We start from the raw sequence: 18,570 nt of genomic DNA on the forward strand, positions 1-18,570 counted from the left end.
ATGTTTAATTATTTTAACGTTGATGATTATAACCGACAACTAATGAAAATTCCAAATTCAGTATCTAAGAAAATTAGAATATTGTGAAAAGGTTCAATATTGAAGACACCTGATGTCACACTCTAATCAGATAATTAACTGCAAACACCTGCAAAGATCTTTAAATGGTCTCAGTCTAGTTCTGTAGCTACACAATCATGGGGAAGACTACTGACTTGACAGCTGTCCAAAAGACGACCGTTGACACCTTCCACAAGGAGGGAAAGACACAACAGGTCATTGCTTAAGAGGCTGGCTGTTCACAGAGCTCTGTGTCCAAGCACATTAATAGAGAGGTGAAGGGAAGGAAACAATGTGGTAGAAAAGTGTACAAGCAAAAGAGATAACCGCACCATGGAGAAGACTGTGAAACAAGAGAGGCCTGCAGCTGGAGTCTATACTTCAAGAACCACCACGCACAGACGTATGCAAGACATGGGTTTCAGTTTTCGCATTCCTCGTGTCAAACCACTCTTGAACAAGACATTGTCAGAAGTGTCTCGCCTGAACTTAAGACAAAAAGGACTGGAATGCTGCTGAGTGGCCCAAAGTTATGTTCTCTGAAAGTAATTTTGCATTTCCTTTGGAAATCAAGGTCCCAGAGTCTGATGTTTGATGTTCATTGATGGTTTGGGGTGCCATGTCATCTGCTGGTGATGGTCCACTGTTTACTGAGGTCCAAGGTCAACGCAGGCATCTACCAGGAAGTTTCAGAGCACTTCATGCTTCCTGCTGCTGACCAACTTTATGGAGATGCAGATTTGATTTTGCGACAGGACTTGGCACCTGCTCCATGCCATACTACATTGCTGCAGTAATCCAGGCAAAATGAGCAACAACTAAGTACTGAGCGCTGTACATACTCATACTTTTCATGGTAATACTTTTCGGTTGGCCAACGTTTCTAAAAATCTTTTTTTTATTTTTTATTATTGGTCTTAATATTCTAATTTTCTGAGCTACTGAATTTGGAGTTTTCATTAGTTGTCAGTTATAATCAACATTAAAAGAAATGAACATTTGAAATATTTCAGTCTGTGTGTAATGAATGAATATAATATACAAGTTTCACTTTTTAAATGGAATTACTGAAATAAATCAACTTTTTCATATAATTTTATGACCAGCACCTTTATATGTAGACATAACGCGCCATAAAACAGCATTGTCTGCAGTAGTTAAAATATTCAACGCCTCAAATAAACATGTGGTTTTTAAAACTGTAGTCTAACATGGACACATCCAAGTACTTTGTTCAGGTGCAATGAAAGTCCAGTGTCAAATCCCTGTTGTGAAACACTGCTTAGAGCTGTGGGTCAAGCTGGGAAGACCAGAATTAAGAAAACTCAAACAACAAAACGTCCAGCTTCCATTTACAAAATGGGACGGAACACGTCCGGTGAAGTTTTAAACCTTTTTTTTTTTTTTATAGAAAAATCACAATCGTGTATCTTCTCATACCTGACGATTTCTGCACGCCAAAACAAGAGGAGGAAGAGGAACCAATGCACAAGCATGTCTCAATTGGGGGAGGACGACGACAACAAAAGATCTTTTGTGACGGTGAGCCTGAGGCACGTCGCTGAAAACGCGCTGTAGTTAAAATCCTGGAGGCAACTGTCGAGGTGTCGCTTTGAACAGCAAATGTGTAAAAATAATTCATAATGAAGCAACTGGGCAAACCTGCGTGAGCGCTGAGTACGCAGTTATAATCAACACTGGATGAGGGAAAACCTACAGTATAATGGATGACTTAATTAAAAAAAACTACTCATCTTAGAAAAATAAACTACAATGGCACATGACAATAAAGACTAAACTTTTTATATTCTATCACAGATCCATTTGGTGGGGGGGGGGGGACATTATAAAAAAAAGACTCAGAATCTTAAAGGAAATTGAATGGTTTTGCCCACATTATGAAAGTAAAGAGCACGTGGGCAAGAAATGAACATAACAGGGGAGAAGAAGAAACAATTGGCACAGCGTCACTTTAACAACGAGGCAGACGTCACTGCCACCGGCTGACGATGGGCGAGAAACAACTTCTGTCCACATCTACAACGAGTCTGATTAGCCACGAGCAACGGAGCGGGACGTTACCACGGACCTCCACCACCTCAGGCTGCCGGACGGTCCCATTAGTTTATTTATCCTGGAATATGTAGAGGTTGTTAGTCGTCGCCACTGCGATGATGTTGTCCTGGGGGTGCCAGGCGGTGTGAAGGATTTTCTTGTTGAAGTCCAAACTGTCCACGCTGATCTCGTCCTTCTTGCGTTTGCCGCCAGTGCACACCTTGCGGGGCTTTAGGACCTGCATGGGCTTGCTGTTTTCGCGGGACGCCTCCAAGGTGATATCCCGCCGGTGGCCGCGGTCGAACATCCGGAAGAAGTTGTTATACGAGCCCGTCATCACCACACTGACGGAGGAGGCACGAGAAGCAGATCGACACGTCAAAATCAAACAGCTTGGAATAATGGCTACATGTCAGATCGCACATCGATACAGAGTCGTATTAGGAGACGAGTTAACTGTCAATGATCAGGGGAGTTGTCTTTGCACAGCATTTATACATACCATTAGTAGAAGCACTTTGATGGAAAACTCATTTAGCATCAGATCAAACGTGCCCTCACACGCAGCAAATTACAGTCATAAAAACGTCTTTGTGCACGTACCTGTCGTCGCCATTCCAGCAGCATTCGAACTTGTCAAAAATGCAGTCGTTCTCGTAGAGCGAGCACAGCTTGCTCCTCAGATACTCGTGAACCTGCGATAATGGAGCGAAGATAATGAGTCGAGAGCGAAGCTGCAACTGAAGAGTGTGCTCCGTGAGCAGCTGAGGATTCAAACCAACACCTGACACCTACGACTCGGAAATCTTCCTCTAAACAAACACCAGGGCAAAGCAAATCAGCTTTAGGCTGTCTCCTGGTGGCTGCTCTGTGAACGTACGAGCAAGTACACACGTTCACAGTGGGTCCATGTTTACAGTTCAACAGTCATCTGACTTCCTGAATCAAATGAATCAGATAAAATCATTCTATTCAGCTCACACTTTGCATTTGTGACAAAATAAAAATAATAATTTCCATTTTCTGGATGAGAGTCTGCTCCTCAGATAAATAATGTTAACTTATTTTTTTGTATGAACGTTTCCGTTCAGTGCACTGACATGACTTCTGTTGTGGCTTGGTGCTATATACCGTATTTATACCGTATTTATACCGTATTTTTCGCCCAATAAGTCGCGGTTTGTTGCATAATTTGCATGCCCGGTGACTTACAGGCCGAAGCGACGCATTTATGGATTTTTCCACTTTATTACACAGATTTGGACTGATGCGACTTATAGGGCAGAGAAACGTTTACAGAGGAAAATATGGTAAATAAAGCGAATTGAAATAATAAATAACCACTAGGGAGCACAAGCCAGTGCATCTCTTGTGCCGGTCCCAAACCTGAGTCAACGGTGAGGGTTGTGTCAGGAAGGGCGTCTGACGTTAAACACCTTTGCCAAAACCAATATACAAGTTCATCTGGATGCCTCAAACTTCACCCCTGGGATTAATAAATAATTATTACTTACTTTTTCTACACTTGGGTTACCCAAGCATCCTCCCCAGCGTTAAGCTATTTAGTGTGTGCTTGATCAGTTTGCATTAAGTTCATAACGTCTGCACATTTTTTTTGGTCCTTCTCACCTGAAACGTCTCCACTGGTCGGTTCTCCATGTTCAGGTCCCAAATCTTCACAGACAAGTAGTCTCTGGTCATCATGTAACGTCCACTGTGACTAAACTTAACGTCTGAGATCGACGATATGATCTCGGAGAAGAAGGAGCGGTTACTGGGATTTTCTGGCTCCTCGAACACTGGACAAGTCAGAGCAGAAAGATACGATAATTGAGCTGAAGAACTTTCTAAAAGACTTTCATAATTAACCGTTTAATCTCCCCGTCAAGGCCGAGGAGCACTGATCTTACACTTGGAGTGCTTGTCGCAGAGAGCTGAAGCTCTCATGTCGCAGAGACGGATGGTTCCCTTGCTGCTGCTGTAGACGAAGGTGTTACACTGGTGAGGATGAAACTCCCCTGCTGTGATCACCTCCGTTAGCTCCTCCATGTTGGCTGGTTTAATGTCAACAATATCTAAAGAGTGCACAGTTAGGGAGGAGCAACAGTCCCACAGAGATAAATCTAATTATTTTATCAATATTTATTTTACTGAATGCTTCGATTAACTAAAAGCCGTGTGGGCTGAAGGATACTGAAGCTGCGGTCGGTGATCTCCAGGTGCCAGAGGTTGATGCGGAGGTCGTCTGCAGACAGGTAGGTCTCGTTGTCGCTGTTGACTGAGACGGAGTTGATGTGGTAGGTGTGAGCGTTGGCAAACACCCTCCGAGGACTGGCCTCCACCATGAGGTCCATAGGGATTAAAACTGGTACCTGTGGCAAAAAAAATAAAAAAAGCTCTGAAATATGATAAACACTTTTCTCTTCATAAACAAAAACATAGAGCAAGCATGTCTTAAAGCTTTCTGTTAGCTAAAACTGAATAAAAAGTACAAGTACATATGCCTGTCACGATAACAAATTTTGCTGGACAATTAATTGTCTCAGAAATTATTGCGATAAACGATAATATTGTTTGAAATTTGACAATAATTAATAAATATTTTCAAATTTAAGAAGAAATGTTGGTTAATTTGTTTTGCATGTAGTATCTCTTTTCGACCACCTGATGGCAGTATAAGACTGTTTGAACCAAATGATGGATAGTGAGGGAGCGAGCAGCATGTCTCTTTTAAGAAAAACGGCAGGGAGGCTCCTTGACGTGACATGGGCTGCCTCTCCGGTCTCAAAATGGAGGACGCTCAGTGTGGTTTGAGCTCTTTAGCGTAGCATTTTTCACACAAACATTTTAATAAAAAAAAATCAGTAAACAAGTTCTCAGCTTCTTTTTGCAGAGAAAAACAACTTTTTACACAAAGGCACGGGTTTCAACCGTGAATTTTGAAGCTTCGACAAGACAAGAGGTTTTTTTCGCGACAGGCCACTGGTACCCATTTTATTTAAAAAAAACTTAAGTCGTTTTTCAGATTATATATAAAAAATGTATAAATTCTTGAGGATTATAATTTAACTGATAAGATTAATGCCAACATCGAAGCATAATAAACTTCCATTTCATAGAGCTGGTGTGACTGACCTGCAGTGACGTGATAGAGTTGGGATCTTTGTATCTTCCATCGTCCTCCTTGAGGTTGTAGCCCTCCGGTCTCTTGTCTCGTTCACTGATTTTCCACAGTTTTATAGTTTTATCTGAGTGTCAAGAAAACAGCTGCATTAGTGTCCAAACAGTACAGGATTTTCAGAATTTTATAATATTTTTTACAAAAATTTAACAATAAACACACGAAATGTCATATTTGGGTTTTATGCAAGAGGTAAACACCATTCACTTAAGTTTCACTTTCAGCACAGCCGAAGCAACGAGCAATACTGTGTGTATTTTGCTCAACAGAACATGGTAAGTTTATTTTAACTTCTGTGTTTCCCCTACCATTATACAAGCAGGGTGTCCCACCCTGCCTACCAACCCTCTCCACTCCCCAGTCGACAACTGCTTGCACTGACGTTGCGCTAAACGCGCATTACAGACCAACAAGCTACAAAGGGCGCTCCGTTTCCCTCATGAAGCAAAAATTTTCAGCCAGTATATCTGTTTTCAGCATTAAGTCTTCCCTTCCCAATATCGGCATTGTCAATAGCCAAATTTTCCATATCGGCTGAGCTCTAATAAAAATGTCTGTTATTTAAGGTTAAAGTTCTGTTCCCGGACCATTTTTGTTCCAGACACAGCAGAGATATGACAAACAAGCAGCACCTTCTGCGTTGAAAGACAGTTTTATTAAGTCCCTTATCTTGTATGAAGTTAAAGGCAAGTCGCGTGCACGTTTCCACCTGAAGGGTGCCACTGCTGAAGACATTATCTCACTGGGCTGTAACTAGTTGGTGAACAGTACTGGCGAGGGAGTTTCCAGAAGGTCTCTAAACGTTTGCAGCATGGTGTGTTGTAGACAATAAGAATGTATTTGGCATAGAATAAGTCATGAACACATATATAGGTTTCCTGATGCACGCTCAATAATCTAGGTAGAAAAATCTAAAAAAAAAGTCAAGTCTGGTCCTCTGGACATTCAAAAAAACAAAAAGAAAAAAAAGAAGGTTATTTAAAAAAATAAAAATAAAATCGTCTGCATGGCTCACTCCATTACAATCACTCAGAAGTCAGTAAACTGAAATTATGAGTCTCCCTTTGGAGCCACAACAGAACATGACCATTCTACGTCAAAGACACTAACACAACCATCTCCAAACTCTACACAACAGAATAAAAAGCAGCCAGAGAAACACTAAAGAACGGAGGTAAGATAAAGTTAGGTTACTTAACATAACCCTGGTTCTTTGATAACAAAGTTAAGTGCTTCACTATAGGAGACGCTCCAGCATGACCAACTATGGAAACTCCAACGACATAACGTCTGTCTGAGACAGACAGGTTGAGCCATGCTCAGGGATCCACCCCATCATGATACCATGGCCAACAGACCAGCTCCTACTCATTCTAGAACAGTTTCTTGAGCCCTGAGGCCAACAGCTATCCTGAACCCTGACCTCTGAAGTTCCAGCATCCAGTATCCCATGAACTTGGGATGGCTGAGCCACATTCAGCCTGTAAAAGCACACAAACACATGCGGTGTGGCCAAGCTAGCTGCCTAACAAACATCCTGGACAGATAGCCCTCGAAACAGGACCCATGACGTGGCCATGCTCCTAATAGAATGGTCTTTCAGATCAATCGGGGGCTCGGTACCTCTACACCTGTAACAGAGACTAGTTGTCTCCAGAATCCAGTGTGCCAGCCTCTGGTGTGATACTCGTTTACCTTAACGAGCCGTAGCCCATGAAATGAACGGTCTGACTTTCTGAAGCCAGCTGTCCTGTTAACATACGCCTTCAGTGTCCACATAGGACAGAGACAAGGCAAGGCTTTGCTCCTCTTCAGAGTATGGAGGTGGGTGGAAAACTAACAACTCCACTGAATATTTGCACACAGAATCCATCCCCTTAGGCACAAGAGCTGGATTGGGCCTCAGACACACCTTAAAGAGCCATCATACATGTCTGAGATACCTTCACTCTGCGATGTAAATGGCAGTAGGAGCATAGTTTCAGTGATGTGACGCATTGTTGGAAATTCCTCATCATTAGAAGCCCCAGTTCCACCACAGTAAATACTGAGGCCATTAGCCCGAGTAGCTGCAGACAAAGTCTGAATGAAACGACTCTCCCCACCTGGAACCACGCGATGCACTGGGAGAAAGATGCAATCAGACAGCGTCTATTTTGAACCAAATAATATGTACATTTTTTGGATACCAAACAGCATTTTGTTCAGTTTATTCTGAACCCCAGGTCTGTTAGATGTTTTATCGCCGTCTGGGAACCGCTGATCGGCCGTTCCCACGTTGGGGAACATATCAGATAATCATCTATGTACAAGAGAATCTGGATGCTGTGCCCTCTTAGCAGGGCCAGCGCAGCTTCCACACAGTTGAACACCCGCAGTGCTAAGGAAAGCCCGAACAGGAAGGTTTGAAACTCATAGGCTGTGCCCTGATAAACAAACTGTAGAAAGTTCCTGTGTGGTGGATATACGGTAACGTGAAAATAAGCATCCGCCAGATCGATCGTTACAAACCAATCTGCCGGGAGGATAGAGAAACAAAGTGTTGCATGTGTTAACATTCTGAAGGTGCATTTGTGTAAATATTTGTTTAACACACGCAGATTTAATATGGGGCGGAAAGATGTACCGTCTCTCTTTGGGATCAGAAAATAGCGAGAACAGAATCCCTGGAGAGCTTCCTCATTCGATATTACTCTGATCGCTCGTTTGCTTAAAAGAAGTGATCTCGTCGTCCAGAACATGCCGAGTCTTTTATTTATTAATTTATTCATTCAATTAAAAGAAAAAAAAATCATCAAAAACAAAAAACTGAATGAAAAGGGTGCAGACAGAACAAAAAAATTCTTATATCTGCCCTTATTTAAAAAAATATATAAAATAAGTACAAAACAACAACCTACGCTTGAACAATCTCCAAATTGAAAACAACGAGCATGAGGCATCCCTCACCTGGCACCATACCTTCCCACCAACTTTACCTTAATCATAATTTTAAACCAGTCTCTCTTGTAAATGAGTCCTCGAGGCTCAATGGGATTTACCTGTCTAAATAAAGGTTGAATGAAAAAAAAACATATAAATTGTTTTAGAAATGTTTATGGCGATATCAAGGCAATTCCACAATCCTGTTCCCTGAATTACAACGCAGCTCCTTCAGATTAGTTCTAACTGGAGGTTTTACAAACATTTCCATTCCCTTAAGGTTAAAATGACTATTTTTAACTAATTTTAATTGAATATTTGGGGGTAATATTTTTTATGAGCTTTATAAATGACTTGTAAAATACTATGTTCAACCAAATCATAAAATTTTAATAATTTCAATTGATGTTGGGTGACCATAGCACTTCCTACTAATAATTCTTATAGCTCTTTTTTGTAAAATAAAAATAGGGTTTGTAATTGTTTTGCATGCTTTTCTCCAAACTTAAATACAACAGATTAAATATTGAACAATCATTACATTGCACAATATATACAAAGCTTTGTTGTTCAAAAACTCTTTTACTTTATACAGTAACGCAATTGATTTTGCTATTTTTATTCTTAAGTAATTTACATGAGATTTCCATGTCAGTTTCTCACCAATAATGACATCCCAAAATTTTATTTCATCAACTATGAATTTCAATACTGTCAATTTTAAATGGGACTTGGATAATTTTCTTTCTAGTACTAAATATCAGGTAGATGGAACCCCAAAGTTGTATTTTTACGAATTCTGCCTGTATCATCTCTAACATCCGTTCATTATCTTCACCTGAACAAAAAATGTGGTGTCATCTGCAAATAAAACACACTTCAAAAGCCCTGACACATCAACCAAATCACTCGCATACAAAATAAACCGCTTCGGTCCCAACACAGAGCCCTGAGGAACTCCACATCCATTAACACAAAATTTTGATATTACATCGTTTCCCTGCACAAACTGTCTCAGATTATTCAAATAACTGGATACCCACTGTAGTGCTAATCCTCTAATGCCATATTTATTCAGTTTGTCCAAGTCCTTTTTTAAATAAAAAAAAAAAAAACGCTAACACAATACTGTTTTTGATCAACAGCATTTGTTCTCTCTTCTATTAAGTTCCATGAGAGCAAATGATGTTGAATTATTTGCTCTAAACCCATATTGACTATTACTTAAAATATTCTGTTTATCTATGAATCGATCTAATCTGGTTACAAATAATTTCCATCTCCGCTGGCTATGGAGAGTACTCAAGTAATAGGGGCGCGGTACGGGACCGACGTGATGGTGGATCAGTTCCGTTATCTCTCCCAGCTGCAGTGAATTGGTCTCATGCGAAAACATAACTTTAATACGTAGAAGTTTAGTCATTTACTACATGGCATCACATTCGGTTAGGGTAGCGGGGTGTCCTCCTTGGAAAACAGTGGAGGAAACACTAACCGCTGTTCTCATCTGCAGTATTGCAACATTACGATCACCAGCCGTGTATCAGCCTTGCCCTTCTCTGATTGGGTAAAATTATGACAATGGTTCTCTTTAAAAGCAGCATCAGTCTAATCCCTGTATCATCTTTGGATAGGATGAGTTTAAAGAGGTCCTCCCCCCTTTCTCAATTTTAATCCACATCCATTTCACTTTGTTGTCCACCGGACAACCTCGAGGCGAGATCTGGTTGTCCTCGACAAAAATAGGTTGACTCAGACAAACGGAAAGCGCTTACGTCGACCCCTGATAATAAATACGCAGTAAAAGCTTTACCGTTTGTTGACAGCAGGAACTGGGCAGCATTCTTCTGAGGAAGCCAGCGAATCTTGTTAATCTTCTCTTCTATTTCCAAACTCTTCAAGTAGTCAAACTCGGGCTCGTGGCTCTGGAAGGTGCTGTAAACGTTGTACTCGCTCCGGAACTGAGGCTGGCTCTTGTTCTGTGAAGAGACAAATGAAAACCTGTTTGATCGAGTTCATTCCAAACACTTATCACGCCAGTTACATTTTTCTTGTAAAACTACATATATTTTAAACAATGTATTCTTGAGAGAAGAGTGTGACATTTTTTAAATAGTGTCCAGGATTAGGACTCAAATGTACTAAAAATTGTTTTACCTCTATTTCCTGCTGGAAAATGACTACACGTCCACCTTTATCCCCGGTGGCGAGCAGCTCCCCTGTGTGGTTAAACTCAACCGTTGAGATAATGTCGGCTGGAGGAGAATAAAAAATAAAGAGAGGAACAATTTAGCGTACAGTTGCTATTATTAAACATACAAAAAAGTTTAAATCACGTCATATGGACAAGTTAAACAGAACTGCAAGAATATTTCTTTTTTTGTAAATAAACCGTCTTTCAGTGGTGCTGGCAGCAGAAATAACCCCCTTTTTACCCAACAACAGTATGTGACTTTATATATTGAAACACACTCATGTGTGTGTGAAGACTTTGTTGCCAACTGGAGCAGAAAGACGATACTCAAGATTGTAGTAAGGAGTCTTTGTGTTCGTTTTACCCCCGGAGGCTCAAAGCTCTGAGCATTTTATACAATCATTTAACCCCCCCCCCAAGTAAAAACATGTGTGTTAATATTTACCAGCCTACTCCCAGCACTGTCTTCCATTTCCATCATGTTTGAGGGCTACACGGGTTGCAGTCAATTTAAACTTTTATTTGAGCACCAACGTCTGAATGTGGAAATACAGAGCAGTCCTCGTCCAACAACGCACTAGAGAGACAGCTTATTTTAAGATTACCAACTTGATTGGACACCTAAAATTGTCTCCCCAATATTCCAGGAGCTCCTACACCCGTAGGAGCAACAAACAGAACACTACATTTCCAGCAACGAGCAGGCAGAGCGTACGCGTTCATGATCAATCTCATCTTTGACCTAATGAAGGCAGGTTGGCCGAAGTTCATTTCATGAGACGACGGCTGCACCGACGTCTGAAACTGTTGTGGATGAACGTCCAGCAGGTCTGCACATAAACTGATCACTAAACTGGATTTTCTTTGAAACATTAAAAGCACCACTAAGTGCTAAAAAAATCCAGCTTGTATAATCAACAGAAGGACCAAGTGGTAAGTCCCAATAATCACCAATGGATGGGGTGTCAAACTCACTACAAAATGGGCCAAAATTAAAACCTTTTTCAAACTTATGGCCGGTTTCAGAATCTACATTAAGTCAAGTTAGATACCAACATCTTCTCTTGATTGCAGGTTCCTCATCAAGAGTTTGACTGGTCTTATTTGATGTTCTCTGTTGCACTTTTAACATCATAATCAAAGATTACTGAACATAATTAAAGTGATAAAAGTATTTTACATTTAAAATAACATTTTAAGGGGCCAGATAAGATGTCAACGAGGGCCACATTTGGCCCCCGGGCCTTGAGTTTGACACATATGAACCAGTGAGTCGGGGTTTACTGAGAAACGGAAACAGCTGTGAAGCGTTTCAGTAACGTAAAGATGCGGAAATTCTAAAAAAGGCGGTGGACTTAAACAAGCATGAACTTGCAAAGTGTAGCAGAAACATGACATTTTAGGAAATATGAACAAAAAATAAGCCTTTAAATTAAGAGAACCACTAAAGTTTTGTCTACATTATCCAGCAGCTTGTAGAAAACATTTAACCTTTCTCCCCATTCCACAGTCCGATGTTAAGTTTTGTACAGATACAGTTGCGTTGATAAACACTTTGCTCAAAGCAAGGACTTACCTTCAGCTACGTCATCATCAATGGCTCCTTTCACCTGAGAGAAGCACCACTGCATGTCACCTCCAGGTCCTTCAGGAAGAAAACAGGAGCGTTACGACAAAATGAGTGTTTGAACCTTCTTTCTTCAAGCAAACTATTTAAACAAACACCTTCTGACAAAAAAGGATAGTTTTGTGGCCACGCGTGTGCTCATTTCCTCTGAAAACTTTTACAAGTCTTAGCCTTAAAGCAAACAAAAATTTTAATATCTGAGCACCAACATTAACATTCTCCATTACAACTATGGACATGTAGCAGAATCCATATCTGTTACAGTAAGAGACACGTACAAATCGTGTCCACAAGGCTAAATTAAATCCAGTTTACAGTATAAACAAGTCATAAGACCTGCTTCTTGTTGTGTAACAGGACATGCCCTGAAAACATTGGGTTTAAAGTTCTAAACGGGAAAAAATGTTTCTATTTAGCATCTTTTTTTAACCAAGAGTCCACAGCTTTTACAGCCAAATGAGCCATTTCTGCTAATTAAACAAAAATACATACTTTAAGTCACACTTAATCATAAATGTACATCGTCTGTTATATTTTCAAGTTAAAAAAAAATCTATAATGGTTTATATTTATTAGGTAGGTTAGTGTCAAGACAAAAGGAAAAATGCAAACTCGTGTTGATCAAATTTAAACACTGAACTATGCAGGTTGAAGCAAGTGCTGCTTATTTTTGTAGAAAAATACGTCTCAGTTTAAAATAATAAAGCACGTATTTGCATCTGGATGGATAATCCAAATTATGTTCAACTGTGACTCAATGAATGTCTTGTAATAAAGGCAGAAACTTGTTAAACCTTTAGTAACGTTTTAATGAAAGGCCTTTAGTTGATCAAGAAAAACTTGCCACATTTTTTTAAATGCCTTATCTTAGTTGCTTGTATTTTTAATTAGTGAGTAAAACTGCACTTTGTTTACATCCCCTCAGCAACTTGCCTCCAACGTGTTAAAAACACTATTTCCTGGTGGATTTTAGAGAAATATCACACTGTGTGGCTGGACGTTCAAGTGACAAACGCTATTAGCACTAAATTGTTCTTGAAACCATCTTGTTGAGCAGATTTTATTGCTCAAAGAGCCACTGAAGAGGGGCCAAAGAATAACGTGGCCCTCAAGCCACATGTTGCAGACCTCAGTCTGAACTGGATCAGATTTTTATTTTTTTTTAAAGCTAAATCAGAACTAACTTTCATAATTTCTGGAAGGACATTCAAATATTTTTGTTTTTGTGCGTGTTGCCTGCATTTTGTGAAATGCTTTCACGCTGCATCAACAATGCAGAGGTGGATTCTGGGTAGGACAATAATGGCATCAGTGTGTGAAGCGAGCTGTTGGGTGGTAATCTGTCCAGGAATTATTTTACAGCTCGTTTGAGAAATTAACCAGTTATCAAATCTTAAAATCCAGTGCTCTTTATCTGCAGAAATTATTCCAATAAATATCCTTGTTATACTCCTTCCAGGACTTCTGTACAAAAATCTAAATTAGACACCCCGTCTTACTTTCAGTTTAGTTCTTGTGTATATTTTTTGTGCAGTTCTGCACCAAAGGACAGCGTCTTTGTTAGCTGCTGCTTCATCTATGAATGACTCTCGAAGTCAGCGTAACGTCATTCGTCACATGATGTCAAACCGACAAGTTTTGGTTTGGGGTAAATCCCGCTGTGTTGTGGAAAACTGATAAACAAGTGAAGTACCATATTTTTTTTTACTATAAGGCGCACTTAAATCAACAGTGAGCCTTATAATCTGGTGCGCCTTATGTATTAATTCTGTTTGTGCTTGCTGACCCCGAACTGATTTTATGTGGTACACAGCAGCGTTGTATTCGAGCCCAAAAAATTTGACCTGACCCGGCCCCAGCCCCAATTTCCGAACCCCACCCGACCCGACGAATTAACAGTAATTACAGGTCCGAACGTGGAAAAAAACCCAACATTTTTAATTAGTTATTAACGGTTGAGGACGCGCAGCTGAATAAAAGGTGCAGAAGATTCGGAGCTGAAGGCGTTTGTCATTTCATGGCCGTAAAAAGAATTTAAACTCTGTTTCCGCAGCATTCTTCTGCATTACTGAGACACGAGGACAGCTCTGACACACGTTTGCTTTGGGATCTCGCATGTTTGGGTCATCGGCCGTGCGCATCCGCTGAGTGCAACGGCTGAATGATCGCCCATGGGCGATGGATCGCTGCCAGGCAGTCCAGTCCATCTGAAGCTTAACTGAACTTTTTACCTCTTTCAAAGTCAGTCTGCTCACGGTTAAATGGCCGTGTGCGATTGGTGGATGTATGGCAGGCCATTTATCATATAATTGGATCGCAGCTGATCCTGACCTAATTAGAAGCCCGAGACCGGCCTTAATCCGGGTCGGTCCAGGCCAGGTTTGGGTAAGAAATGACAGCTCTAGTACACAGCGCTCAAAAATCGGTCAAAATGTTTTAGTTTTGCTTAATGCGCCTGATAATCCGGTGCGCCTTATAGTCCGAAAAATATGGTACATTACTGGCATTTAATTTTTATATTCCTTCCAAGTATATGCAAAAATGTTGTAAGGATCCCATATAAACACCTGGCAAATACGCGACTAAATGACCCAAGGGTATCACCCGAGTTGAACTACAAAGATGCTACATCTATACCAAAGAGTCTAGGTAAGTCCTATGTTCTAACAACTTACAGTTGTAGCTTTTCATTAAATGTTAATATTCAATATATTCAGCATCCTGCTGTTTATAAATGGTAAACGAACTGTACTTATACAGCGCCTTTCTCTTAAAAAGATACACAAAGTGCTTTACACAACAATCTGTGCCTCATTTACTCACTTATACAGCACTTTGCTAGATCTCTACAAAGATAATTGAACAAATCATTCTAAAGAGACTAATCAGTGCTTTATCACATTCATACATCGATGGGACACGCATCGGAGGCAATGAGGGCTTCAGTGTCTTGCCCAGGGACACTTCAGTATGTGACTGCTGGAGGATTCGAACCCTCCAACTCTTGCATTGGAGGACGACTGTTCTAACCACTCAGCCACAGCCGCCCAATTTATGACAATTGACCAAATGAAGACAGTCAATTCACACTAATTTGAACAGTCACACCGTCTAATTTATGTAATAGCACTTAAATAATATCAGATAAACATAAAATATGTAAAATATTTAACGGCTATTATTAACGGCTTTCAGGAATCTCAGTGTTGCCTGTCTAAAACAGGTCTCTCTTGTAAACGAGTTCTTGTGAATCTAATAGACTAACGTGTATAAAGGTTGAAGTAAAAAATAAAGATTAAAAAGATCTAATTTGATTATATGAAATGTGTTGTCCTCGCCTCATCCCTGTTGCATGATGTATTTGTAACTTAGCTTTTCTGGATTTATTTACCTGGATGTTTGAGCATGCATCAGGATATTTTGAATCACTCAGGCTAGTTCTGTGAATAGCAAGCGGACATCAGGGCGCTAACGATCTATTGTTAGGTTACTGGTGATTGATTGTTAAGACTGACGGTCCTCCTTTTTACATGTGAAAAGCTAGTTCTGGATGCCCCCGGGAAACTGGTTTGTCCACTTTGCTATTTATAGGACTGAGTTTTCTTGCATGGCCTCAGGCTGATGAAGTCTTTTGGATGAAAGGCGAAACGTTTCAACCAAGAAGAATCTGTCCAGATGACCTGACTTAACTTTTTTGGACCGATTCGTTACATATATTTCTGGTTTATAATCACTCGAGGCAATGGAGAATTGTAGTTCTCTATATACTTGAAGTAACAAAAATGTTGGTGATTAAAATGTGCCAAACAGACGTGTGCTGCGTGGTGACCAAAGTGGGCCTACAGCCGCTTGCTATTTTTCCCCAGTCTTACAGACGGAAAAATTTAATTCTTTCTATTTGGATGTTTCTTTGTCAACCTTCCTCCAAACCAACATGTCAGCCTCCTTGTGCAGCGTGTCCAAGCATCCAACTGTCCAACTTTGAGAATTGGTTTGAAGTGGCTCTAAACAAACCCGAGGGGAAAATTAACCTGAAATAGTTTCAAAAAGCATCTAACGTCCAGAGAAAGACCCACAGAAAGTGTGGTACATTTATTTAAAGCAAATTTAAACACTATAAGAGAAGGCTCGAGACTTTTGCATCATCCTGCACGTCAGGAAAAAAACAAAACAAATGCTGCTATACTTGAGTATAAACACTCGCCTCAACATGATCTCCATAAACATTGCAAAAGGGAACAGATTCAATCCTGCAAGTTATCACACATCTGCTGTTACACAACAGAAACTGATCTCATTGTCAAGAACTTTCACACCCATAGAAGCCTTGTAAAATAAATGAAGGGCATGTAAACATCACTATATATATATATATATCTGAAGTCAAAGCAAATACCCAGAACTGAGGCGGTACTGCTGATCAGGACATTTTGTACTGTCATACACCTTGAAAAAGAAACGCAAAAATAGGCTTTTAACTAGATATGTAGTTGCACAAATAAGATTATGTTACAACGTAACGTGCAATGCGTTTGTCTTAAGAAGGAGTAACTAAAACACTGGAGTTAAAACCGCGTTTGTGTTAATTTCTACAGGGTGCACACCCTTCTCTCCACCTTCAGTCAGGATCAGGCTAATGAATGAAACGCAACGCAAACAAGACGAGATGATGTCTTGTGCTAATTTAATTTAACTACCTTTTAACTTCGTGTGCACTAAACAGGGTCCGTGTGATTTTTTCGGTGTTTCTCCAACAGAAAACTGCTAAAAACATGTGTGCAGCAGTGTGGGCCTGGAGAGCTAACCTGCATGTGAGCAATGTCAAAGTTTGCGCTAATCGCTCGCCTGACTTGCCAAGCCAGCTAACTCAAGCAATGCTTGAAAAGTAAAAAAGAAAGGTGTGGACACGGCAGATTGAATCACCAGCTTTGCGGTTTGTTTTCTGAACAATGGGCTGTTTGAAACGGGCCGTGTGAGAGAGACGAGCGCCGGAGAGCCAATCAGCTACAGCTAAGAGAACTTACTGAACTGGAGCTGTGCGCTTGGCTAAAACCGTAGTTAGTTTGCAAAAATAGTCCCGGCGATACAGTTACCAGGGATCATTTGCGAGCACCAGCTGGTTGGGAAATTTTAGCCGATGCAGAGAGACAAGAAGACGGGAGGTGCCGCTTGTTTTTGGTGGCTAGCTTTAGCTAAAGCTAGCGCAGCTAAGTTTGGGTCGCTAGCTAGCTGCGGTTAGCCGCACCGACATTCGGCTGCTTTAAGCGCGGGCCGAGAGCTTACTGGAGCCGGGGACGGGGTTAAAAACTCCCGACTAGCTCATGATGGAGTAGTGGTTAAAGTGAATTACCTGCCATGACGAGACAGACAGTGGAGCTTGCCTCAGTCAGTCACGATCCTGCTCTCCACTCCCACGCGCTGATTCGTGGGATCTGAACTTTTTCTTCGCAGGTTGCGCGCGCTACAAAAAGCTGAATGTTGGACCTTGAAACGTACAGATGGAGATTATTGTAACGCTGCCACGCTCTTATGTCCTGCTCTTCCTTCGGATGTTTTCTCTTCGTGGATCAGTCACTCCCAGCATCTGTCTCGGTTGCCGCCGGCTACTTCACATCCCACAAACCTCTTCTTTCCCCACCCCACTGTCTTTTGCGCACGTGAGACATCGAGGAATACAAGACCGGAAGCCGGAAGTAGAATTTAAAACAGACGAGCCCCACCTAGTGGCTGACCGACTGCAAGACATTTTTTTCCCCTCACCATATAAATAAAAGGAGCACTTGCCTGACTAAAAAGTAAAAATACACCTTTAGATTTGTTTCAATGTTGTTTTTTGTTGCTGCCCTATATTAAAGTATGCACTCCCACCAATATTTAGTTTTATGTAGTTATTTAGAGTCAGAGATTCTTTATTGTTGTTCGCACCACATGTGGTACATGTGGTGAAACGAAATTATGTACACAGGGTCCCAGTTACATCCAACAATAAAATGTAAAAGAAAAACAATAATAACATCTAAGATATGAACTAAGAAAAACATCAGCTAAAAATACACTAAGCACTAATAGCATAAAAACATTACATCGAACAGCAGCACTAACATGAGCATGAGTCTGTGTGAGCAGATGAGCACGCATGAACACATCAACATGAAACAGATCAGCAGCAACATGAAACAGATCAGCAGCAGCTTGGTGTGATTTTTCACAGTGATTATTCTGGTTAGAGATTCATGAGTCTAACAGCCTCAGGGTAGAAGCTGTTCCTCAGTCTAGTGGTGCTACACTTAATGCTCCTCAACCTCCTTCCTGAGGGGAGCAGGGCAAAAGTGTGTGTGCTGGGTGAGTGGGGTCCTTCGTGATGCAGGTGGCCCTCTTCCTGCATCTGGAGGTGTAAATGTCTGTGATGGTGGGGAGTCTGACTCCAACAGTCTTAATTTAATGTAATTTATTTAAGGCTTTAATTTCTTAATTTAAGGCTTATTCTACAGATTGCTACAGACAGCATTTATTTTAGCCATTTAGTTATCT

At 40.7% G+C, this 18,570-nt stretch overlaps 1 protein-coding gene across 1 annotated transcript; it reads right to left on the bottom strand.

Annotated features, from left to right (window-relative positions):
• Positions 1–1,154: 1,154 nt before the first annotated feature.
• LOC119424638 (serine/threonine-protein phosphatase 2A 55 kDa regulatory subunit B alpha isoform) lies at positions 1,155–17,722 on the bottom strand. Its single transcript, XM_037692125.1, has 10 exons — positions 17,390–17,722; positions 11,989–12,057; positions 10,376–10,473; positions 10,032–10,197; positions 5,251–5,363; positions 4,310–4,487; positions 4,026–4,190; positions 3,745–3,914; positions 2,719–2,810; positions 1,155–2,459 (listed from the first exon to the last, which is right to left on the bottom strand). The coding sequence occupies exons 1-10, from the start codon at positions 17,394–17,396 to the stop codon at positions 2,186–2,188; spliced, it is 1,332 nt and encodes a 443-aa protein (XP_037548053.1). The 5' UTR covers positions 17,397–17,722; the 3' UTR covers positions 1,155–2,185.
• Between the last annotated feature and the right edge of the window lie 848 nt (positions 17,723–18,570).

Source organism: Nematolebias whitei, chromosome 18, assembly GCF_014905685.2.
Source record: "Nematolebias whitei isolate Nwh7 chromosome 18, NemWhi1, whole genome shotgun sequence".
NCBI classification, from domain to species: Eukaryota; Metazoa; Chordata; class Actinopteri; order Cyprinodontiformes; family Rivulidae; genus Nematolebias; species Nematolebias whitei.

Coding starts and splice junctions, on each gene's coding strand:
- LOC119424638 (XM_037692125.1), bottom strand. Junction 4,191..4,309: donor GATCACCGACCGCAGCTTCA/GTATCCTTCAGC, acceptor TGCACTCTTTAG/ATATTGTTGACATTAAACCA. Junction 3,915..4,025: donor CTGCGACAAGCACTCCAAGT/GTAAGATCAGTG, acceptor TGACTTGTCCAG/TGTTCGAGGAGCCAGAAAAT.